The 24,819-nt window shown below is 37.5% G+C and overlaps 4 protein-coding genes and 1 long non-coding RNA gene across 6 annotated transcripts in view; 1 reads left to right on the top strand and 4 right to left on the bottom strand.

Annotated features, from left to right (window-relative positions):
- Positions 1-17,828, bottom strand: part of LOC129718868 (microsomal glutathione S-transferase 1-like) — a 48,966-nt gene extending 31,138 nt beyond the window's left edge. The window contains exon 1 of the mRNA XM_055670048.1: positions 17,708-17,828. The gene's annotated coding sequence lies outside the window, so the exon portion shown is untranslated. The remainder of the gene's footprint in view (positions 1-17,707) is intronic.
- On the top strand, positions 10,216-11,209 carry LOC129718871 (uncharacterized). The gene is made up of 3 exons (XR_008727070.1): positions 10,216-10,603; positions 10,669-10,763; positions 10,916-11,209. It is a non-coding gene; the product is annotated as an uncharacterized LOC129718871 (long non-coding RNA).
- Positions 17,829-18,446: 618 nt separating the features above from the next.
- Positions 18,447-19,285, bottom strand: LOC129718870 (microsomal glutathione S-transferase 1-like). Its single transcript, XM_055670050.1, has 4 exons — positions 19,151-19,285; positions 18,906-19,074; positions 18,766-18,848; positions 18,447-18,698 (listed from the first exon to the last, which is right to left on the bottom strand). The coding sequence occupies exons 2-4, from the start codon at positions 19,029-19,031 to the stop codon at positions 18,455-18,457; spliced, it is 453 nt and encodes a 150-aa protein (XP_055526025.1). The 5' UTR covers positions 19,032-19,074; positions 19,151-19,285; the 3' UTR covers positions 18,447-18,454.
- LOC129718869 (microsomal glutathione S-transferase 1-like) lies at positions 19,208-20,280 on the bottom strand. Its single transcript, XM_055670049.1, has 3 exons — positions 20,048-20,280; positions 19,700-19,782; positions 19,208-19,643 (listed from the first exon to the last, which is right to left on the bottom strand). Exons 1-3 carry the CDS (start codon positions 20,171-20,173, stop codon positions 19,400-19,402), a joined length of 453 nt encoding a protein of 150 aa, XP_055526024.1. The 5' UTR covers positions 20,174-20,280; the 3' UTR covers positions 19,208-19,399.
- Positions 20,281-20,482: 202 nt separating this feature from the next.
- Positions 20,483-24,819, bottom strand: part of LOC129718867 (uncharacterized) — a 40,267-nt gene continuing 35,930 nt past the window's right edge. For both annotated transcript variants that reach the window (XM_055670046.1, XM_055670047.1), the window contains exon 5: positions 20,483-20,746. In XM_055670046.1, coding sequence (XP_055526021.1) covers positions 20,665-20,746 — 82 coding nt within the window. In that variant the 3' untranslated portion in view covers positions 20,483-20,664. The remainder of the gene's footprint in view (positions 20,747-24,819) is intronic.

Below are 24,819 nucleotides of genomic sequence, written 5' to 3'. Positions count from 1 at the left end.
GAGAGTTACATTTTATAGGAGAGATCAAAATGTGAGTCAGTTTTTGGACTATCGCGTTGATGAACGGACGTGTGCGAAGATGTCTGCCAAACACGACAATGGCGCAGTCGCTCCCAAAACGTAAGTATAGTTTTGATTATTTGCGAACGCCTTTGAGAGGGCCAGCATTTTCTTGTAATTATGCTCTTGTTATGTTGTGTGACAAGAGCTGAAAATACGCTTGCGTGCGTAATATAAGCGCCCCCGGGAGGGCTAGAGAAAATAGAAAAAAAAGGTCGCTTGCGAGCGTCATACGAGTGCGCCTCAGGGAGGGCCACAAAAAAAATATTAAATAGTACGCTTGTGTGCGTCACTAGAGCGCCTCCGAGAGGGCGAGCATAACCAAGTAAAAATAAAAAAAATCTTTGTGTGTGTGATATGGCCACAGAGTAGATGAGAAAACAACATTCGTTGCGTGGGACAACAATTTTATGAAACACTCGAATGAATATATCACAAGTAAATATATTTGATGATTTTTTTTCGTATGCATAATTATTTCTAGGAAACACAAGCAACCAACAAAAAAAGAACTGCAGAAAGCTTTGGAAAGCGAGTTGAAGAAAAGCTCTTATTGGTCGAAGAAATTAAAAAAGTACGTGCCGACAACAAACAACTTCGTGAATTCCAATCGCAATTGGGCGACGATAGTGTTGTCATGCCCAGACACTCAACACTGCGAGACGATTCTGCGGGAAATCAAAGTAACTCTTCATTGATGACATCGATGAATACGCTTTCGGTGGCTTCGTTGAATTTATCAGAATGCAAACCGATAGAGAATGGAGACGATATCGACCGAAAATCTTTTGAAACTTGGGAGGATTTATTAGAAGCATAAATGGATTTGATTGGCGTAACTGATGAAGTCACAAAAATGAACGTGTTTAAGGTTAAGGCCGGACTCAAACTTCTCGATATCCTAGATGGAACTCCCCCGCAACCCACACCGAACATATTGATTGCACCTTATTCGAACGCGATGAAGCGATTGAAAGAGTTTTTCGGATCTCGTGAATATAGTTTTGTTCAACGACAAAAATTCAGAACAATGATCCAAATTGAAAACGAATCGGATACAAAATACGTCAAGCGCGTAATTGCTGCGGCTAAATCATGTGATTTCGATTATGATAAACTGGCGGAAACCGTAGCTGAGATTTTACAACTGCACGCACTTAACATCAGGGTACGAGAAGCTAGCAGAAAGCTGTTTCGTAAAGGAGGATCATTAACAGAGCTAATTGATAAGGTCCGCGGTTATGAAATGGATAAAATGAACGAGGAAATTTTTAAAAAACGCATTCCCCCATTGAAGAAGCCATGGTAGCCGTTGTTTCGCATAAACAGACCGGCTCAAACTATCAACAGCGTGTACAGTATCAAGGGGGGTCATCGAAAGGATTACGAGGAAGAAACTTCGGCTACTCAGGTAGAGCAGGGATTTGGCAGAACTACAGAGGTAACAGTAGTAACAGTCGCCCGAACGGTAGAACCGTTGTCGAAAATATCCCATGTTGGAGATGCTCCAGCCGTTTCCACTCACCAATTAACTGCCACGCACTGGAGAAAGTATGCCGCAACTGTAAGGTCGTTGGACACATCGAACGTGCCTGTCGTAATATGCCGGCTGAAACAGCACCCAAACGCCGATTAAGTGAAGAAGGAGAGCGTTCTATGAAATCCAAGAAAATTGCTGTTGTAGAAAAAGAAGACGAAGAGAAGGAGGAATCGAACGCCGTAAGCGCTGTAAGTGACTATATATCTTAAACTTGTGTCAGGCAAAAGTCAGTCAATTTTAAACGTTAATTTTCTCGCTGTATTGATTTTTCATGGTTGATGCAAATAAATTTGAATTCATAACAGGATGTTTCCATTGCCTTGTTTTAAATATAGATTCGAATACTTTCTCATATTTACTCAGTAAACTATTCCTTGATCAATCGATGCTAACAGAGACGTTGTCAGTGATTAACACACTGATAATTTTTTTGCAGATTGTGACACAAGTTTCGGTATCTGTTCACAAGTGTGACGAGTTGAAAATTAAGAAAGGAAGCATCGTCGGTTATATTGCAAATGTACCCGTGGTATTTCTAATTGACTCTGGAGCAGAAGTCAATACTGTATGCGAGGATGTTTTCAAAAAACTAATGAATAACGAGCATACCAGAGAGCAACTGTTTTGCGTTTCAAGCGGTACTGATAAACCTCTGCGTGGATACGCTAGTCATGAGGAGATCGTGGTTGTAGGCACTTTTATCGCTGAGCTGTTTGTATCTGAGGATCGACCTTATTTCTTCGAAAAGTTTTACGTTATTAAGAACGCGAAATCACTGCTTAGTAGGGAAACGGCACTTCGATATAGTGTTTTGCAGCTTGGACTTAGCGTACCTATTTGGAACGCAGTGACTGAGACCAACGGTTATAAAGGTTTTCCGGGAGAAATATTCACTATACGGACGAACGATGAGTTTCCTAGATTTAATGTTCCTCCAGTGGGTTTAAGGTACGATACAAGCAAACCGCCATCTCGAAATATTTTCACAAACATCCCTATTCCGTTTCGAGCGGAAGCACAGCGAAGATTACGGGACCTCTTAGCATCTGGAATCATCGAATATGTCACGGATTCTATGGACAGATCCTTCTGTTCATCATTATTAGTCGTGCCCAAAGGCAAAGATGATATTCGGTTGGTGGTGGATCTCAGGGGGCCCAATAAATGTATCATACGAACCCCTTTCAGAATGCCCACGCTTGAAGAAATTGCTTCTAATCTCCATGGTGCAAAATTGTTCTCCACCATAGATCTAACGAGCGCCTTCTTTCATGTGGAGATCGCTGAACAGTCACGTCATTTGACTAATTTTTTTGCGGGCGATGCGACATATCGCTTCAAACGGCTACCATTTGGACTCTGCAATGCACCTGACATCTTTCAGGAGATACTGCAAACGAAAGTATTGTCGGGATGTCTAGTTCAAAAGTGCTTTTTAGATGACATAATAGTACACGGTGCTACAAAAGAGGAACATGACGCGAATTTGAACGCGGTACTCCGCCGACTGCACGAGCATAATGTGCGAATTAATAAAGACAAATGTGTAATTGGTCAGCAGAGAGTAAAGTTTATTGGTTTTTCGATGTCTGATAAAGGCTTGCGTGTGGAGGATGAAAAATTAAAAGCAATTCAGAACTTCCGTCGACCAGAAACATTACACGAAGTCAAGAGCTTTTTGGGATTCATGAACTTCTCAGAGCGGTTACATGCGAGCTGATACAACAAAATGCTTGAGGGAGTTAGCAAAGTCCGACTCGTTTTACTGGAGCGAAGCAGAGGAGAATGAGTTTATGTTCCTGAAGCATGAAGCTCTAAAATCGATTGCTCAACTGGGTTACTTTAATTACGAGGACGAAACTGAGCTTTATGTAGACGCATCTCCTGTTGGACTGGGTGCTGTCCTGGTTCAGTTCAATCACAACGGAAAACCCCGAATAATTTCGTGCGCATCGAAGTCTTTGACGCAGACAGAAAAAAAGTATCCGCAGACTCAAAGAGAAGCGCTAGCAATCGTGTGGGGAGTCGAACGGTTTGCGTTTTACTTGACTGGAAAATCTTTTTCTATACGGACTGACTCTGAAGCCAACGAATATATATTTGGTGGTGGACATAAAACAAGTAAAAGAGCAATTACTCGAGCTGAATCCTGGGCTTTAAGGCTTCAAACTTTTGATCTTGTCATACAGCGTGTTCCAGGCCATCAGAATGTAGCAGACGCATTGTCACGTTTGATCGCTCGGTCCCGTCAAGATGAGCCGTTCGATGACGACGATGATAGGCACCTTCTTTATACTCTAGATAGTGGACTAATGAACGTAACTTGGAAAGATATAGAACAGGCCACTGAAGACGACCCCGAGCTTTTAGCTGTGAAAATGTCGATTGGATCTGAGTACTGGCCAGACAACCTTCGCCGATATGAGGCCGAATCTAAATCTCTGCGTTCGTTAGGAACAATGATCTTCAAAGATGATAAAATCATACCACCAACGAAGCTCCGAACAAAGATAATGTCGACGGCTCATCAAGGACACATCGGATGCTCAGCAATGAAGCGTATCATGCGGGAATATTTTTGGTGGCCTAATATGAGTAAGGACGTAGAGGTGTTTGTAAAAAGTTGTACCACCTGCCTTGTAATCTCCAGCAAGAACCCTCCAGTGCCTCTTGTTAACCGCACCTTGCCAGATGGACCTTGGCAAGTGCTTCAAATTGATTCAAGGTATATCGCCGTGGTTGAAATGAGGAGCACTGATGCAAAAAGTACTAACTTGGCACTCAATCGAATATTTTTCACCTGGGGATTGCCATTGACTCTTCAGAGCGACAATGGACCCCCGTTTCAAAGCAGTGAGTTCGTCGAGCACTGGGAAGAAAAGGGTGTTGAAGTCAATAAGTCGATTCCCCTGAACCCGCAGTCCAACGGAGCCGTTGAGCGTCAAAACCAAGGCATAATTAAAGCCTTAGCCGGTACAAAGCAAGATGGTTGCAACTGGAAGGAGTCCCTTTAATCTTATGTACATGCGCATAATACTATTAAGCCTCACGCACGCCTTGGCATAACCCCTTTCGAGCTATTAGTGGGTTGGCGATATCGAGGGTTCTTTCCAAGTTTATGGGAGTCTAAGCTTACTAAGAGTTTGGATAGATCCGACGTACGAGATCAGGACGCAGTTGCAAAGTTAATTAGTAAGAAATACGCCGATCATCATCGAGGAGCGAAGGACTCTGATATAGCTGTTGGTGAAAAGGTGGTTCTTTCGATTCCTAAGAGAAACAAGACGGATGCAAATTTTTCAACCGAGCAGTTCACAGTATTATCTCGCCAGGGAGCGAAAGTAGTTTTACAAAATGAACAAGGAGTGCAGTATGCTCGAAATGTAGCTGATGTTAAACGAGCTTTCGACCAGAGAGCCTTAGCAGATGTTATGCCACCGGAAGGTGCAGAGGATTCCTCAGAAGACAAAAGTGAAGTACCTGCTTTTCTTCGAGATGAACCAGTTGATATGCCGGGCAAAAGACCTAAGAGAACTATCAGAGAACCAGAAAGACTTAAGAATATGTTCTTATACTGTATTTATGAGTAGAGTAGGAGAGGGGGCGAATGTAGAGAACAAGAGAAATAGATGAAACAAATAATAACAATTACTTCAGTGCAGTTTGCATTTCCATAGCATCTTGAAAGAATATTCCCTTTTGCAGCTTCGAGACTCGTAACTTGTGCGCTACTCTCATGACTTGCCGGCTATCACGGACACACGTTTTTCGACACAGATTCGTTTGGCGGAACACACACACGTTTGCTCAAAAACCGTCTCGAAGCTGCAAAAGGTAATATTCTTTCAAGATGCTATGGAAATGCAAACTGCACTGAAGTAATTGTTATTATTTGTTTCATCTATTTCTCTTGTTCTCTACAAAAGGGAGAGTTACATTTTATAGGAGAGATCAAAATGTGAGTCAGTTTTTGGACTATCGCGTTGATGAACGGACGTGTGCGAAGATGTCTGCCAAACACGACAGTATGGAATAATCATTGTTGAAAATTATATTTTTTGAGCTTCTAGCAAACTTTACCCACTTCTCTCATTTAACGTAATTAACCCTTAATTAAGATTATTTTAAGTAAATTTAATACTTTTTTTGTTAATTGGAAACTTGTTTGATCAAATTTGGTTGAGTTTGGCTGAGTTGGATTTTTTTTTCGAAAATATGTAAGAATGCACCGGGCAACAAAATGACAAATGTAAAATATCAAATGACTCCAAAAATTTCTTGAAAACATCTCAAAGATGTTTTAGAGATACCACTGCACAGTGGTACAGAACGACAATTTAGGCGGAAATGGTGTTTTCGATACATTTTTGTGATTTTGGAGCCATACTTTATATGGCGCAGTTGCTTATTATAATTTAGTCTACATTTAAACTGAGGTGAAAATTAGGGTGGTCCTAGAACCAACGAAATAAACCAACTAAAATTTTTATTTGTGGAAAAATAAAATTTTATTTTCAGTAAAGTTGTAGATCACTTGATTTTAAGCAGCTTTGTTGAAGACTACTTTCTTGTAGCTCTTAAATTGACTGAATTAGAGCAATTTTGCCTAGGGTGGCTCTTAAAAACCGGTTTTTTCGCTCTACTTTGTTTAATTCAATTTTCTCAGTAAAATTATGTTCAGACGACTTTTAGAGCTTTTGGTGGCTATACTTTAACGATATCTTTTATGGGTGAAAAGCTATTAAGCTTTTAATTTTTAAAATACGCCCTTTTCAACTTTTGATATCTCTGAATGGCGCAGATGAAAAAAATATCTTCTGGTTTCATTTGAAAGAGCAACTTTTGTACTTTATCATAAAAAAAATTGGAGATAAGTTATTTCTTAAAATCGAATAAAATAAGTTTGAATATGATCATTTTCAGTCGAAAAAGTAAGGTTCACATCAGTTTAAATGTAGACCAAATTATAATAAGCAACTTCGCCATATAAAGTATGGCTCTAAAACCACAAAAATGTATCGAAAACTCCATTCCCGCCTAAATTGTCGTTCTGTACCACTGTGCACTGTGTCTCAATTGTTTTCAGAGTGTAGGTACCGAAAAAAAAAACGCAAAATCTTCTAGAAAATATAAAAAACGCTTCTAAAATCTTCAAAAATGTCCTAGAAGGAATCTTGAAAGTATCTCAGGAATGGTAGTAAAATGTGCTTAGAGACTCTGTTGCAAAAATTTTATTCTAAAATGTCTCATAAATATATCAAAAACAGTTTTGAAAAGCATTGTCTAGAAGCTGCTTTGGAAAAAATATCTCAGAAATGTCTGAAAAATATTTCCAAAATTGCCAAAACTGACAGAATTAACTTATTTTTGTACGAGTGTCATCTAACTTTCCTTAGAAAATTTCGAAGATTATCCGCGAAACGATGTCAAAATACCAAAAATGTGCCGAGAATGCCCCTAGAATAAACTTTAAAAAGTTGAAAAATATCTTTAAAGGGTATTAAAAATATTTTCAAAGATGTTTATTATTTTATTTATTTATCAACTTTGACTATTAGTCATTCGCCACTTTTTTCAAAGATGTATCAAACAGGTCTCAAAAGCTTTTTAATGTTAATAAAGTCGGAAATATCTTCAAAAATCCAAAAATGTAACAGGATATGGTAGAAAAATGTGCAAAAATTGGAGAAAGTATCCAAAAACTTTCACAGAAAAATCTTGTATATGATATTGGTTTTGAAAAATTTTCGAAAGAAAATCCTATTTTGCTATCAAAATGTTTTAAAAATGTCACTCACACGTTCATAGTTATGGAATGTTTAGAAAACTCACGAAAAAGTATTGAACTAATCTCAAAAAGCTTCTGGTATTTCAAGAGTTGCATGACATTGATAACACGTCCAACAATGTTGAAATATTCATCAATATTCTCAATGTGCCCTGTTACCTTCGGGATGTTTTAGGTCTGTAACTATATTTCGAATCGAAATATTTTTTCCGAAACTATTTTAGTAACAATTGAAGGGTGTACTGATTCAACTCCGCACACACTCAAATTGTTCTAACTTTTGATCCGTTGGGTAGAGTTAATTGCAATTCTGAGCGGCGATAGTTTGGCGTACATTTCAGGTGCGCAACTGTCAACAAAATATTGTCGAAACAGCGTGTTTGCGAAAAAGTTCTGCAAACTGTTCCAAAACTGTACTGAAAATCTTAAAAAGGGAACCAAATAGTTTGAAATCTCCGAAAATGTCTTGAAAATAACAGAAAAAATTATTCTGAAGGGTTAAATAAAACGGACAGTCTCGAATATTGTTTCAAAAATATCTCTAAATAGTTTTGCAGCTTGAAATCTGACTGGTAAAATCTCTCAAGTAGTTCTTCGTCAACCTTGCGGCGTAACCTAAAAATACGTGCTAAAAACACTGCTGATCGCCAAACACTGTTGGGGCTGAGAATACTGCAATTCTACTATCTGCTGCCATTCGACACGAATTTGATCGTCCTTTTTCCAAGCAGCAACACGAAACAACATGTAATTTTTTTGTCAACACTGCATGAGATTTATTTTTCGTTCAATGAAACGTAAAATCCTTTTTCAAATATGCGCATCAAGAAACAATAATGAAAATCAACTTTGTGACAATTAAAAAAAGTTACTCTTTGTTCCATCAAATTATGGTATTCAAAGGTGGGAAAAAATCGTGATATTGATTTTCGATCGGCAGTATTTTGGCAGTGGTGTTGATCATTCATCGACAGTGTTGCAATATTATCTGTTTAGAACCATTCAAAGGACTTTGCTCTGGACAATCTGGCGTTTAAGATGATGGGGTTTGGTGCATCCCTCCCAGACAAAGCGTGCTCTATGGCCGGTAAAATTATTTGCTTATTGACAGCAAGCTTTGGGTCCATGGACCAGACCGAGGTAGACAACCTCACCTGACCATTCGACGGAAGTCGAGTTGATTTTGAATGTGAGAATATAACGGCTTGTGTCTTATCTGCACTGAAGCAAATCTAACAGCTTTTGAAATAGTCAGACAGAATATACAGGCCCTCCTGTAATCTACGCGTCAGAGCATAGATAGGATGTCACAGGATGTGGAAGCATCTGAAGTAAAGATGTTGACCTGCTCTGTGGAACTCCTCCAGCATCTACGTTAAGCGTATCAGAGGGAGTGTTATTGAGGAGAACCTGGAATGATATGCCCGACAGATAATTTTCAATGATCTTCACGAGGAAGATCGAGAAGTTGATGTCTCGACTCAAGTCTTCCAACTCAAGGTTGTGGGCGGCCTTCATGTTCTTGGTGCGCTTGATGGCAGCTATCACCTCATCAGCAAATGTTTCAGATTCATCTGGGATGTTAGATGGAAGATCGGCAACTCTGGTCACTACTTCCTGGAAGGCAAGGTCATGCATGCCCCAGATTGTGAGAGTTGATGAAACGTTGACCAAGTGCATTGGATTTTTCAGATGGCGTTAGAAAGGAATGGGTCTCGGCTTGTTTTTCCAAATTTTGGTGAGTTTCAAGAATGACTTTGCTCGGACTGGGAGGAAGCGAAGATGTAGAGGAAAGTTTTTGTTTCTGATATCCATCAAGCTAGCTGGCTTTGGAAAAAGTCGAAGCAAGCGTGGGCACGAGTAGACGTCTTTCTGTTTTTCGCATTTTTTAAGAAAAATAAAATCTGGAAGACAAAGCGACTAAATATTGACAGTGAACAGATTGATTTGTTTAGTCTTTTGTGCCAAAAGTGATTTTATATCGGAGTGATCCAGATTTATTGTGAAAATGAGCCAGGAAGATTTTGACTGCTCTGACGATGTGAAGGGAATAAGATTGTGGAAAGGAGAGGTTTCGAATTGATGTTCGAGATAAGACCCTAGAGGGCAGATTTGATTTTAAGTGAAAGCTAGGTATTCTTACTTTAATTGTTTTTCTCGCACTGGTTTGCGTCGACAAGTGATGGAGCTGTGTGTGAAATGCCCAGCCGCTCAGTGGGGCTGGAGGGGAGTTTTTTTTTGCAATATTTTTGATGATCTGAGATTTCTTGCACTCTAAACATCCTTCTCGATTTTTAGCTGCACTTTTAATGTTGCTGTGACAGTTTTTTCTTTTTCAATAACAAGAAACATCACCTTCATTCTTGTTTACGTTCGTATCCAACATTCGTACGAAAGTATGGATTCGAATGAGTTCGAAAATGCCATTCTTGTTTACGTACAAAGGCCATTCGAATCCATTCGTATCGCATACGAATGCGATACGTATACGAAAAAGGTGGATGTCTATGCAAAAATGGTTGATGTCTAGACTTAAGGGTTAGAAAAGGTTTAAACATAAGGAGGAAGATGTCAAGTGTGTCGAGTGTGTCAAGCCGATAGAGCGAGGCTCCTGACGGCAAACATTTTTTTTTCTGGAAATATTTTTTTATAATGATTTGCATAATAAAGAGGTCTTATTTTGAAAAACATTGACATAACGTATACGTAAAACACAAGTTAAACGCGGCTATTAAAATTTTTATTTTCGGAATGAAATTCATTTGGCGAAATATGAAATTGGAACCAAGTTTACAAACTCCGTTACAAAAACATAAGCGCGTCACGGGCCTGCATGATGCAATAAAACTTGTATGTTTACATTTTGTAATCATCTCGAACAGTATTTTTTAGCAAGCTTCTTCGCGTTTTTTGAAGATTTGTGATAAGTAAGTAAACGTGTGGTTATGTGCGATTCGGCGGACATGGATTCTGATGCGGCTGGAGTAATTACATGCTATCTAGATGTGACTGTTTTCGTTAATGGTTTCGAGTGCTTGTTGCTGTAGAAAATCATCATCAAAAAGCACGGCAAATTTAAAAAAGAAGATTGATCTGCTTGCCGTACGTGAATTTATTCGATAGGAAAAGTGTCAATTCACCAGAAGAAGCTTGTTTTAGAATCGGTGTCAACTTTGGCCCTGCTTTTTTGGCCACTTCATGTTTGTAGGAATGCGGTAACTGTGCCATCAAACTCAGAAATTGTTCGTGAAAAACTAAATTTGTTGTTTTCTTGTTGCAGAATTGTCGAAATTTGAATTTGTCCTCATTTTAAAAGACGCTCAGTGTTGTTCCGATAAGTCAATCAGCCTGGTCTACAAGCTGTCTAAACAGCAGGTGAGTTCATGTGTTATTTCATCTAATTTTTCATGAGGAAATAGCTAACAGTTACAGGATATTCAACAATTGATTAAATCCTCTAGCCAAAACCAATACCACTTTCGTACTTGCGTGCGGTGGTTTTTTATAGTTTTTTTTTTTTTTTTGAGTGGTCAATTGCAGAACACACCGGTTAAAGTTAAGCTGAATCATTGTACAATAAAGGAGTTGAAGAAGACCATCAAGGGCAAGCGACACAAACGGGACTTCCGTCAGATTACCCTGCGTGGTGCTAGTGATATTAGGCGACCCTAGCGACCGGCCATCGTCGAATTTTTATTATGGGCGCTATTGGAGAATTGGCATCAAACCGACTCGCTTATGTAATACAAATAGGACGTAGCTTCCGTAATAAAGCTCTATAAGTTGGAATGCACTTTGTGAGTAGACTATGAAAAATAAATGGTCGATAAAATCTACTATTGGAAGCTTACTGCTTTTTTGAAGTTAATTCCTGCTATTTATTCGCGAATTTTATTAAGTTTATATGCAACTTTTTAAACAAACAGGTTTTAAATGAATGGAACTTTGCCAGCTTTTTGCCTTTCTCCTAGAAAGGTATAGCAATCACTTACAAAACCGAATATATAAAAGTGCTCCAAATATGATTTTCATGTAAAATTTCCTGATAAAACCAAAAAAAAAATCAAGCGATAGAGTTTCTTGGGTCTGGAACCCTCCTAAACAACAAAATACGGTTTAGATCATGATTTAGGCATAGTTAATTGTTTGAAATTGAAAGACCAAAAAATCGAAACATATAAGAATGGAGTTCTGGCTGTCCATCTGATCCATATAGACTTGGAAACTACTGAATCAATCAAAACGGAAATTTGTATGTAAGGGTTTATGGAACCGAGGAACCGAGGATGGCCTCCATACAAAATGAAACACAAATTTCTGCATGACTCATAAACTTATCAGGTAATGGAACTAAATTTGGCATGTGGAAGTTTTTGGGGGTAAGAAATGTCTATATGGTGGTTTGAGGACCTTTCCTCCTTTGGAAAAGGGGACTTTAATTAATAGAATTAATCAGTGGAACCAAATTTTGGTATGTGAAAATATCTAAGGGCAAAAAAATGTTCATAGTGGTTCGACACCCCTCCCTTTTCTGGAAGGGATGGGTCCCATATGAATAAAACACAAATTTCATGAACTAATCAAGCAAATGGAACCAAATTTGGCATGAGAAGATTTTTGGAGACAAAAAATACTTTCATGATAGATCGAAACCTCTTCCTCTTCTGAAAGGGCGAGTGACCATACATATGAAACACAAATTTCTGCACAACTCGAGAACTAATTGAGCAAATGGAACCAAGTTTGACATGGTGTTTGGGGGTAAAAAATGTTTCTATGATGGTTTGACACCACTCCCAATTTTACACAATATGGCTATTTCCGTAATCGTGATGGTACACAGAAAACCAAAAATCGACCTCAGACATCATTTTGAATTCTAAGATGGTGACTTACAATTTCTGAATAACAGCCCAAAAAGACTACCTAAAATGGTTATTTTCGAAACCAGAATGATGCTCAGAGGCTAGTATTGAACTCCACGTGCTTTTTTGAAATCCAAAATAGCGACTTCCGGATTCTGGAAAACAGCCAAAAATGATTGAATACCAACCTATATGATTTTTTCCGGTGGTTCTCTTCTTAAAGGGAGGGGTCCCATACAAATAAAACACAAATTTAAGCACATCTCGACCAAGCAAATGTAACCCAATTTGGCATGTGGATGTTTTAGGGATAATAAATATATCCATAATGGTTTGACACCCCTCCCTCTTCTGTAAGGGAGGGGTCCCATACAAATGAAACAAAAATTTCGCACAGCTCGAGAACCAATCAACCAAATACAACCAAATTTGGCAGGTGAATGTTTTTAGGTGTAACAAACATGTGCATAATGTTTCGACAACCCTCCTTCTCCTGGCATATCTCCAAATAACATACTGAAATCCAAGATGGCAACTTCCGGTTTCTAAAAAACAGCGGCAAATGACCAAATACCACCCATTATGGGTGTTTCTTTAACCATAATGACGCTCAGAGGCCAGAAATGGTCTCCAAATGCCATTTTAAAATCCAAAATGGCGACTTACGGTTTCTGAAAAATATCCTAAAGTGACCAAATACCACCCAAAATGCATCCAATATATTTCCGGAATACAGGTGATGTTCAAAAGCCAAAGGTCGAGGATGTTGTCATTCCGATAAAACCAATCATTTCAAACGATATAAACAGATCGCAAGGAATCAATGAATTTGAAATGTTTAAAATTATTAAATTAAATATATATATAGTTTTAATTGTTGTATGATGTTATGTTACGTTAGTTATGTTAGTTTTAATTGTTGTATGATGTTATGTTACGTCACTATGGTCCGCAGACACTCTTTTTAAAAGAGGCACGGAGAAACGACTGGAGAAATTTCCTTGTCGGTGATTCCGAAATTTTTTTGCGTGAGTTAGTGTTTTTAAAGTGGTGACAAAAATAAATACACTATTGAAATATATAGATACAAAACAATCCAAATTAGCTTTATTTCTCTACATATCATTACCAAAGTGACGTTTAACGTTACAAAATTCACTTTCAAAATTTTGTGGCTTGTCCTTTGTTTTGTAAAGCCATATTCAATCTTCCGGGTATGTTTACCACCAGGTTGTCACGAGTAGAAGCTGAACTAGCATTTCACGCTGCCTGTCCGACGTTTCATAAGTCTGTTTTATTCTTTGGATGATGCTTTGCAGCCTAGACTTTCCCAATCTTCCATAGAATTTCTAAAGGATTTAAATTGAAAGTCTACGCTGGTCAAACTAATAATTTTATATTTTCGTTTAAAAATCATCTTCGTGTTTTCAATGCTGTATGTTTAGGATCGTTACTCTCCAACAAAGAAGCATGTTTTCTTTGGCAGACGGAAGCATTGCGCTACTTAAAATATCTACACAGTCGTTAGTATTCATAGTCTATGTTATAAAATCAATGGGTTCCATACCAGCATCAGAAAACAGTATTACACCGTTTTGTGGTTAATTGTGCGTTGAAGGCAGTATTCACCGGTCTTCTCACCAGCTGCTGACCGTTTGGAACAAAAAGGTTAAATTTCGACTCATCCGACCAAAACACGATATGCCATTTAGTTGCACCCTAGTCTAAAAACTTTTTAGAAACTTCAGTACTTGCCCAAATGTGTCGCTTTTGAAGTAGAATGAAGTTTCCTGTGTACCATATGCTTCCATATGCCAAAAAAAACATGCCACTTTGCTGGATCTTTATGCAGTATAACGATCCTAAACATACAGTATTGAAAACACGAAGATGATTTTCAAACAAAAATATGAAATTATTAGTTTGACCAGCGCAGACTCCTAATTTAAATCCATTAGAAATTCTATGGAAGATTGGGAAAGTCTAGGTTGCAAAGCATCATCCAAAGAATTAAACAAACTTATGGAACGTCGGACAGTCGCTTGTTCAGCTTCTACTCGTGAAAACCTGTGGGTAAACATTCCACGAAGATTGAATATGGTTTTACAAAACAAAAAACAGGCCACAAAATTTTGAAAGTGAGGTTTGTAACGTAAAAAATCACTTTGCTAACAATATGTAGAGAAATAAAGCTAATTTGGATTGTTTTGTATATATATTTCAATAGTGTATTTATTTTTGTCGCCACTTTAAAAACACTAACTCACGCAAAAAATTTTCGGGATCACCGACAAAGAAATTTCTCGAGTTATTTCTCCGTTCTTCTTTCAAAAAGAGTGTCTGCAGATCTTAATGACATAACATAACATCATACAACAATTAAAATCACTGCGCAAATACGAAAAATCATCCAACACTATATATATATATATATATATATATATATATATATATATATATATATATATATATATATATATATATATATATATATATATATATATATATATATATATATATATATATAACTTACTTTATTAACTTACTTTATGCTACGGATACGTTTTTAAAAAATTACTACACGACTTCACTGCTAAAACTGACTGACTTTATTGAGGATGATTCTAATTGTTCTGGCCCTACACACTTGGCTAATCTGCTGACCTCGCATTCCTGGTAGTGTCTCCATGTGGCGATGGTTCGGTGGTCGAAGTCTGACACCTTTGCTGATGAAACCAGTACAGGTGCCGGCCACGTTATCGGGTTGTTGCCAATCGACATTATATTTATATGGATATATATATATATATATATATATATATATATATATATATATATATATATATATATATATATATATATATATATATATATATATATATATATATATATATATATATATATATATATATATATATATATATATATATATATATGCTCCAAATTAAAAATTACTTATCTATAAAAGCTCATTTTTTAAAATCTAACTTGTTTTTTATAAAAACTACAAAAAATTACCTAAACATTAAGAACTGCCCGATAATGGAGAAATCAGAGAAAAAAAATTATAATTTTTGTTAAACAAATATTTATTTTTTTATTTTTTCGCAGGGTAATTTTTTTTTGGAAGAACAAAATTACTATCTGCAACTTTGCCAAAGAAACAATGCCAGGCAAAAAAAACCGTTTTGGCTGTGAAAATATTTTTGATCTCCAATAGAGCCCTCTTTGCGTAATTGAAAATATTTTTACAGGCAAAATGGTTTGTTTAATTGACGTAATTTCTATGGCAAAATTGTACTTTATAATTTTATCCTTCCAAAAAAATTATGCTCTGGAAAAAAAAAGGGGAGTTACCATTGGAATGCAATTTTTCTCAAAATTGCTCGGAAACTCGAACTTTTCTTTTGTTTCATTTCTCTTCCGGACTTTTTGACAAAAGTTTTTTTTACTATTCTAAGTTTCTAAAAAATAACAACACTTTTTTGTAAATTAGAACTTTGTATTTATTTATTATTACGTCAAAAATATCTCTTTACAATGCATTAGTTTTCACAAAATTTTTTCAGACAGTTTTTCAATATAATTAAAGGGTTCTGAGCTTCGTTGCTTTGAAAAAGTCTATACCAAAATGCACAAGGCATCTTTAAGGAAATAACTCTCAAATAAAAAAAAATCCCCGCTTACAGAAAGTACTTTGCTAAGTCGATTTTTTTAGTAAACTAACACAAAACAGCAACCACACGAAAAAAACCTATCGGCGCCGGTGATTCGTAAAAAAATGTACAGCGATTCACAACTTTTGACTAACGTTGCTACTCTGTTTGCAAGACTGGAAACTTTTAAAAATCCATTGTCACAAACGTTTCTCCTGAAAATATTGCACACACTTCGCTTAACTAGGAATCTTCTTCGGCCTGTATGATTTTTCAAAAAAAAAAACCTTGCTCAAAACGATAAAACGAGGCGATTCATACAGCCATTCACAACTTTCGACTGACGGTGTTCCGTTCCTAAAACTTGAATTGTTTTCAAATCGATTACCGCAAATGTTTTTTAAAATGTTGCTCTCACTCTACAAAACAATTAATTTTCTTCGACTTATTCGATTAAAAAAAATAATTTAAAACAGCAGAAAAAGGCCAAAGAACTTCCGGCGCCGGCGATTCGTGCAGCCATTCGCCAGATTCGACTGAGGTTGCTGTTTTCTTCTGTTTTCAAAACTGGACATTTTCAGCAACGATTGTCCCAAAAGTTTTTTTCAGAATGTTGCAAACACGTCACTAAGTGAGAAATTTTTTAGGTTTATTTCATTTTCCTAGCGAAGTAACACAGAACAGCAGAAAAACGAGAAAAAACTACCGGCGCCGGCAATTCGTAAACAGATACGTATAGCGATTTATCCAGATTTTAAAAAATCCGTTGTCACAAATGTTTTTTCTGAAAATTTTGCACACACTTCCCTAAACTAGAATTTTTCTTCGGCCTATTTCATTTTTCCAAAAAACCTTACACAAAACAGCAGAAAAGCGAGAAAAAACACCCGCGGCAACGGCGATTCGTTAAGTCATCCGCAATTTTCCACTAACGGTGTTCTGTTTCTAAAACTGGAGATTTTACAAAATCGATTGTCACAAATGTTTTTCTGAATGTTGCACACACTTCACGGAACAATAAATTTTCTTCATCTTATTAAATTTTTTCAAAAAACTAACACCAAGCAGCAGAAAAACTACCGGCGCCGGCGATTCTTACACCGATTCGCAACTTTCGACTGACGTTGCTGTGTTCTAAATTGAAGATTTTCAGCAACGTTTGTCCCAAATGTCTTTTCAGAATGTTGCACACACTTCACTAAGTGAGAAATTTTCTTCGGTTTATTCGATTTTCCTAGTAAAGTAACACAAAACAGCAGAAAAACAAGAAAAAACTACCGGCGCCGGCGATACGTAAAGCGATACGTACAGCGATTCGCAACTTTTGACTGATGTTTGCGAACGAGAGCAAAAAGAATACGGATACGCATACGTACGTAAACAAGAATGGCACGTTCGTACGAAAGCAACGATGTTCGAAAGCTCGAATTGGTTAGAACGAATCGGATTCGTATGTGTTCGTATCGCATTCGTACGCCGCTGCTGCTTTCGTACGAAAGCGATACGGCCGTAAACAAGAATAAGGGTGATATTGTATTATATTGCGCTACACAGTAGGCCTGGCCGTTGACAAGAAAAATATATAGAAATCATTTTTTAAAAAAATGGTGGATATCATTTTCCAGGATCCTTTCAAGTACTGGCTGTGTTAGTGTAGACTAGACTAGACTGAGATCCATCAAGCTGGCTTTGATGGTTTTGTTGAGACGATTGATGTTGGTCTTCAGGTGAGGCAGACCAGAACGCTGAAAGTGCCGTCTTATGGTGTTGTGTAGTCTAGGTTCAGAAAGTTTCTCACCCGTCTGGAAGCCGGCGCGTGTTAATCCCGGGCCTGTGATATCGCTTCATCGATGGATTTTAGACACTGGTCGATATTCCCTGTAAACTGCCAGCTGGACGCCGTAGTCGATCCCGTTGTCCACGCATCGCTGCGAGCGAAAATAAACGACTGTACTGTTCAACGCGCTAACAGAGAATGGTCATGAAGATTAAATTTCGACATTAGCATGCTTTTCTACGGTTACTGAGAGTTAAACTTTCGGTAGGCGTGTCTTTGTGGACTAAAGCTAGTAAAACAAATACCACAATAAGTCGGTTATTAAGTCAACAAAGGCTCTAATTGGTCCGAAACATTCTTCAATTCTACATTCTTCAATAGTACAATAGTTAGCATCACATAATCGTAATTCTCCTCTTTTCGTTGAACGCAGAGCTTTCCAATCGATTGCTGTAAGAAAGAAGTAAATTCGTTGGAAACTGGCTGAGTTCTAAACATTTTAAAGTGGACAATTTTCGTGACACTTGATGTTTCCGGTTTTTCCAATTCGTACCCCTGTTGCTGTAAGACGTAATTACACGTCAATAAACAATAAATCCCTCGTAGTTAATAAACTCTCAATAAGGATTGAGCTTTTTCATGAACCTTTAGACATTCCATCAGTGTCATCATAACAACGATGTTTGAACTACAACTCATTTAACTTTATTTCTCCTCTAAATACCGAGTCACTCACCACTCCTGGAAGTTAATTACCCCCCTCCCCCCTCACATAACATATAGCAACGTTTGGGCGGTCATATACAAACAGGCAGCATATGGAACAAGCCACGCCAGCAGCCGCGTCGGCTGCGGAACAATAACCAGAGCGTACACGACCGTATGCACAATCCGTCCGGCGGCAACCAGCCGAAAGATCGTCCCGGCAAGCCAAGGATCCGGATTTGTTAGCATGTAGCAAAAGCCTATCGCCAAGAAGGTAAAAATGTTCTCCAAATCGTTTCGGTGGGCTCTATGTTAAGATTAGATTGAACCAGATTAAACTGTTTGTTATCAGCTGAAGGTGTTTTGCACCTTACCTACGGACACGCTCTACATCAGGATCGTCAAATTTGAGCTTCAATTTTTTATCAGTGACGATGTCTTCCTCGTTTACGAAGGCCTACAAAAAAGAATGGAAATGTTACTTCATGGAAATGGCAATACCGTAATAACGTACCTTTTTACGAAATCGCTGCATTATGGTTAAAACCGACATTAGTAGCATTTTACCAACTAGAACCATTGCCCAGAAGATGTAAGTGCGTAGCACTTGCTCATTGATGTTGTCGAAAAGGCGAACCATTTTGGCAGGAGTACGTCCTCTGTGCTGATCTGATGGTTAAGAACTGAAAACGAAGAAAAGCACTGTAACGGTCGATTCCCCCCTCATTCGCTCTGATGATGACGCAGGAAGAAAAACACCTTGAAAATTCTGTTTTCTTATGGATGCTTTGGGTAGCAAAAAATAAAGCTTCAACGTTAGCTTAATCAATTTATTCAACACCACATTCAGCATTGATGGACGTTTCTTCGATTTTGTGTAAAAACATGAAGCCTACGAAATGGAATTGAAAATAAAAAACACAATCTTCCTGAGTGACATGTGTGTGTTTGTGCGTGCATTATAAGAAATGGCACCTTAACCCTGCACCCTAAAATTCCAACACGCGCCTACAGGAAGTACAGCACGGTCTTGAAGGTCATGTAAAAACTGGCAGCGTACGGCACCAGCCAGGCAATGGCCCGAGCTGGCTGCGGGATGACCATCACGGTGTACACCAGGGTATGCATAATCCGGGCCACAGCGACCGCACGGAAAATGTTTACCGCGATGAAAGCGTCCGGATTGGTTAGAATGTAGAAGAAAGCAATCACGAAGTACGGAAGGATGTTTTCCAAGTCGTTGCGGTGAGCCCTAAAAACGATTCGAAGGTTAGACGCCTGAGAAGTGGGTAATGTTTTGGTACAAACCTGCGGACACGTTCCACGTCGGGGTCGTCAAATTTAAGCTTCAGCTTCGGGTTGGAAGCGATGTCCTCTGGATTTACAAAAGCCTACAAAAAAGTAGATGAATTCATCTGTTTTAATTACGAGAGAAAAGTTGCAGCGTCATTCCGCTTCCATCAGTTATAAGCAGCAGGCGCGTACCACTACACGCAAAGCGGGCCGACCGCATCAGTTCAAGGCCATCTTTATGTATGTATACCTAATGGACCTCGACTGTTGCGTAATAACACGTCAGCGCTCGGTATCATTCCGTACCATTAACCAATCAATACTTCCTGGTTCAGATGTGAACAGTAATCAATTCGACCTTACCTTCTTTCGGAAACGTTGCAATCCGGTCAGGACTGACATCACCAGCATTTTGCCCACCAAAATCGCCGACCAGAAAACGTACGCCCGGTAGACATCTTCGTTGATGTTGTCGAAAAGCTTCATCATTTTCTGTTTTAATTGTGAACTGTTGTGATAAAATGACAAAACTGTATTCGAAATCTCCCAAGCGACTGTCCGTTTCACACTGACTGACTGATTGGATTGACTAAAGCAAGCCGGTACAGGAATTAACTAGCTCCCTTTTTTAAAGAGAAATAACGCACACTCTGCCTCTGGTAGAAGATAGAGAGAGAGAGAGCGAGCGTATAAATCTCGTCGCATAACGGTTAACTGCATGCCAACCACCCGCAGAGTCGAGCAGTTCGCTTGAAATGGCGGCAAAAGTGCACGAGATAAAAACGTTTAAACTGTTGGTAAGGTATTCCACTATCTATTTTGTTTCGCAAACACGTTCAGCTGTTGGCTTAGAGCTAAATTAAAGTTACAAAAATAAATAAATTGGAAAACAGTATAATGCATGATTTGGTGTGTTTTGTCGTAAGTCGTCACGTTCGCTTTTTTTTCGGATAGTGTTCCGCTGCCACAGGCCACTGCTGCTAGTAGATCAGATTGTCGAACCACTGCCACAGTTTGTCCTTTGTTTCGTCCACCACGTAGGTTAGACATTTTCCTTTTGATCTGGGAAATGGAAAAAAATATTCAGAATGTTTTGTCAGTTGCTGGAATAATGGAAGGGGGCCTGGCTGACCGTAGTTTTTTTTTTAAATCAGACTAGATATGAACTGTGGTAAAAATGCTTCAAAATTCAACTGAAAATGATGACAAATTGCTAATGAGTAATATAACCCAGAATGTTGAAAAAATGCTTCAAATGACCACCTTAATTTGAAAACGATTCTTGATTCAACTTGAAATGCCGAAAAAATTTAAAATTGAAGAATTGCAAAAAAATATTTTTGAATATTAGGAATACCAGATTGCTTTCCGAAAAACAAATAATTTTCAGAGACAACAAAAGAATCTTAAATAGATTTCAGAACAAATTGAAAAACAAACCAAAATGTTCTTAAATTGAGTTCAGAATTTCGGAAAAAAACAGGAAGTAGATAGAAAAGAAAACAATTTCAATCTATGACCGCAAAAGCGCAAAATCACTCCAGAAGACCAGAAAGGTGTAAAAACTAAAATGATCCCAAGTTGAGCTCTCAATAGCAAAAAAGTGTTTTGCGAAACAGAAGAAGTCAAATATTTCTCTAAGTGAGCTCAGAATAACAAAAATAAAAACACGAAAAACACTTCTGAAGACCAGTAAAGAACTAATAATGATTCCACATTGAACTCAGAATACTGGAGAAACGGCGTAAAAACCGGTCCGAAACTGAGTTCAGGATAACGAAGAGATATTTCTGCGGGTCGTGAAGGGTTAAAAATGTTACTAAATAAGCTGAGAATTTTCCTCCTAAATGCAAAAACATGTCAAGAAAGAAAACAGTCCCATACTTAACGACAAAAACTCTCCTAATAAAATTTTTATTAGTAGAACAACGAAAAAATTGTTTCAAAAAAACTGTCTTAAAAAATATTCTGAGTGTCGTAAAAACGTAACGAAAAAATCACATTGGAAGGTCAGAAAGGGCAAAAAAAATGATATTAAGTTAATAAGGCTATCTCAAATTGAAACTCGAATGTCTAGATGCTCCGGAAATGGCTATAATGATAAGAATTTATCTCAGAATGGTGAAAAAATGCTTGTTGGAACTATAAAACATGACCTTAGATTGAGCTCAGAATGGAACAAAACCCCTCTTGAAGGTCAGTAACGCCCAAAAAAGGAAACTATCTCAAATTAAGATACGAATATTGAAAACATGTTCCTATAAGTCACAACAGGCTAGAAAAAAAGATTATAAAAGTGCGTCATCTGTGAAAACGCTATTTTATGCTTGCTTGTGCTGTCTTATGCTTTTGAAAATTTGAAGTTTTGGGTCGATGTCGACTATTTTTGGCTTCAACACAGTTTCACTTTAAGGTTAAAAACAAATATAATCTCACATCGAATAACAAAAAAATACTTCTCATAGTCTGAATAGCTCAAAATTCACAAAAAATCCAGAGTTATACTGCCGTGAGATGACATTGTGACGTAGATCCAAGTGATCAGTTTTTCAGTACGGCCCAAAAACGAAAGAATTCTTCGTCACTTTTGTATGGAAATGTGTGCCAACGTCACTTTGTTTTTTATTTTATTTTATGTAACGTACGAATAAGTAACAACGAGAAGGAAGATATCAAAAGATAGGTCTTCGAATAATGAACAAATTGGCATGAAAAACTCATATTCGAGAAAGTGGCACTTACGTCACTTTGTCATCTCACGGCAGTATAGGTGGATGCGCTTTTATAGCTCATTTAAAATATGCCAAAAAGACAAAAAAAAGACGTTACAACCCCAGGCCCGTAGGTACCGGGGGGGCTAGGGGGGCTTAGCGCCCCCACGCGTTTGTGTTGCCCCACCACGCAATTTTCTCATGTATGATACTAGGTGAAATATTAGCAATAAGCATTATTGAATAGTCACCAGTTTTTTAATGTTAACGGTATCAGTCAATTTTTTGGTTGAGCAAATATGCCAAAAAGGATAAGTTCTTCAATCTTTTGGTGAGCCAGTATCCTAACTTCCTGCAATATGATCTTGTGACTCATGTTCATGTTCAGTTCAATATATTTTGGCCAGACTTTTCCACATCTCGGAAGCATAACCCAGACCTGGTCCGAACAACTCTGTTCCGGTTCGGTCCAAAATAAAATCAGACTATAAAAATTGTAGTCTGACCGGACTTTGGACTAGGCATTCCACACTCTACCTGGTCTGATGGTAAACACTGATCAAACAAAGCCTATCGTAAAATTCAGAATTTGGGCTGACGGTTGAACCGCTTCATTCTCTCAGTATTTTTTCGCTAATAGATTCTTTCATGAAAACTACGTTCATGAAACTTTGATCAATTGTTTTCACAACTGTTGCATGCCTGAAGTAGCAATTTGAGTGCTGTTTATTTAGTGAAAGCCGAATTTTTTACGATCAAAATACAGAAGTTAAAATAACTCTAACCTCAAAATTGTATAGGAAGAGGCCACAATCCCGTTTCTCCTTAAACTGCTAACTCCACAAAAATAACTTTTTATTAAATAAAAATTCTTTGCCCCCCCCTACGCGAAACGGAGTAGCTACGGCTCTGTACAACTCGTATAACTTGCCTATTATATGGACATACTAGACCCAAACAGGTTCAATGAAAATGGAACGTTTTAAAATTTAAAGATTTTTCTCTCAAAACTATCGATTTTGAGATTGTGCCAATAATATAATAATCCGTATTGAAGTGATTTTTCTACTGTTACGACACTATTTTATGGGTTATTAAATAAGCGCGTATTATCTCTTTTTTCTCTTTTTTAAAATAAAATGTATGAAAACTAGACCCCCCCCCCCCCCAAGAAATTTTCCTTAGTTGCGCCCATGTTGATGCAATTAATAACCTTTACACCAGCGAAAAATTCAGAATTTAAAGGGTCTTTATAGTTCAGAAAGAAATATACAAATAATTAAAAACACTTTTAAACCGCGAGAAAAACAACACAATAACGTTTGCCTTAACAAAAATGGACTAAAATTGTCGATTTTCCATGGGTTTACTTTCTCACGCATTGTCGAAACTACTCATGCAACATCAATCATAGTAACCCATGAATCAGCAGAGAAAACTTGACAGCTCTATCAGTCGAACAATAACCATTATGGCGAAAACAGTGAAGCTACTTCGATCAGAAGTGTGCGCGTTTAAAGAACGGTACCCCGCCGCATCGAAAACAAACATAGTGCGGCATTTTGTGGACGATGGATACACACTAGGGCGCCAATCATCGTATGGAAAAAAAGTGACCAGAAAATTAAAAAAAAAAAACCCTATACAAAATGTTCACCTGCTCGAAAAAACACCCTGTGCAAAATTTCAGCTCAATCGGACTTAAAATGGGGTTGCGCAAAGCGATTGAAGTTTGGCTTTTTTGAAAATCGAAAAATCACCCAAGGGTACGTGAAATTTCGATTTTCGAAATTTTTTTTTGATGCCAAATGACTTAATAACGCATGAAACGTCTAGAATTGGTGTCATCTGAAAAAATTTTTTTTTGCAAAAATTTACTCTCTGGGACTTAGTCGTTTTTCAATTGTGGAAGGCGGAGTTCAAAATGTTTAGAATTTTTTTTTTGAAATTGATCACTAGTCTCTCGAAATAGCTTGTTTAATGATATACACTATAACTAGCATTGAATACATTATGTTTCATTAGGGTGGTTCATAATATTGTGTAAAATGAGTATAAAATGAAAAAAATCACTTTTCACTGAATACCAATAGAAAAATTCCTGAAAATATAATATTTGTTATATCATTGTCGTTAGGGTGGCAATGTTGAATTGGAAAAATTATAAGTAAAATGGAAAAATATTACAAAACAAATTTACAAAATGTATTAAACTACTCTGTGCAAAAAAAAAATTATCTCAACCAAAATTAAGATTGTGTCTCGTGGAAAATGTTGAATGCTTTCATGTCATTTGCAAAATCACTCACGGGAGGTACATGGATGGAATATTTGAAAAATGTTTTCGATTCCAAGTGTCTTAAACTTTTAAATGAAACGGTGGAAACTGATGGAATATGTTATATTACTTTGTTTGAAAAATCT

This window comes from Wyeomyia smithii, chromosome 1 (genome assembly GCF_029784165.1).
Source record: "Wyeomyia smithii strain HCP4-BCI-WySm-NY-G18 chromosome 1, ASM2978416v1, whole genome shotgun sequence".
Lineage (NCBI taxonomy): Eukaryota > Metazoa > Arthropoda > Insecta > Diptera > Culicidae > Wyeomyia > Wyeomyia smithii.
The sequence above is the reverse complement of the archived record's forward strand: the minus strand, read 5'-3'. Positions and strand labels throughout refer to the sequence as shown.

Excerpts from the sequence above, each read along its gene's own strand:
- LOC129718869 (XM_055670049.1), bottom strand. The coding sequence starts at position 20,173 with ATGATGAAGCTTTTCGACAACATCAACGAAGATGTCTACCGGGCGTAC. Across the intron at positions 19,783-20,047 it reads TGCAACGTTTCCGAAAGAAG|GCTTTTGTAAATCCAGAGGA; the intron begins GTAAGGTCGAAT and ends ACTTTTTTGTAG. Across the intron at positions 19,644-19,699 it reads GACGTGGAACGTGTCCGCAG|GGCTCACCGCAACGACTTGG; the intron begins GTTTGTACCAAA and ends AATCGTTTTTAG.
- LOC129718870 (XM_055670050.1), bottom strand. The coding sequence starts at position 19,031 with ATGGTTCGCCTTTTCGACAACATCAATGAGCAAGTGCTACGCACTTAC. Across the intron at positions 18,849-18,905 it reads TGCAGCGATTTCGTAAAAAG|GCCTTCGTAAACGAGGAAGA; the intron begins GTACGTTATTAC and ends TCTTTTTTGTAG. Across the intron at positions 18,699-18,765 it reads GATGTAGAGCGTGTCCGTAG|AGCCCACCGAAACGATTTGG; the intron begins GTAAGGTGCAAA and ends ATCTTAACATAG.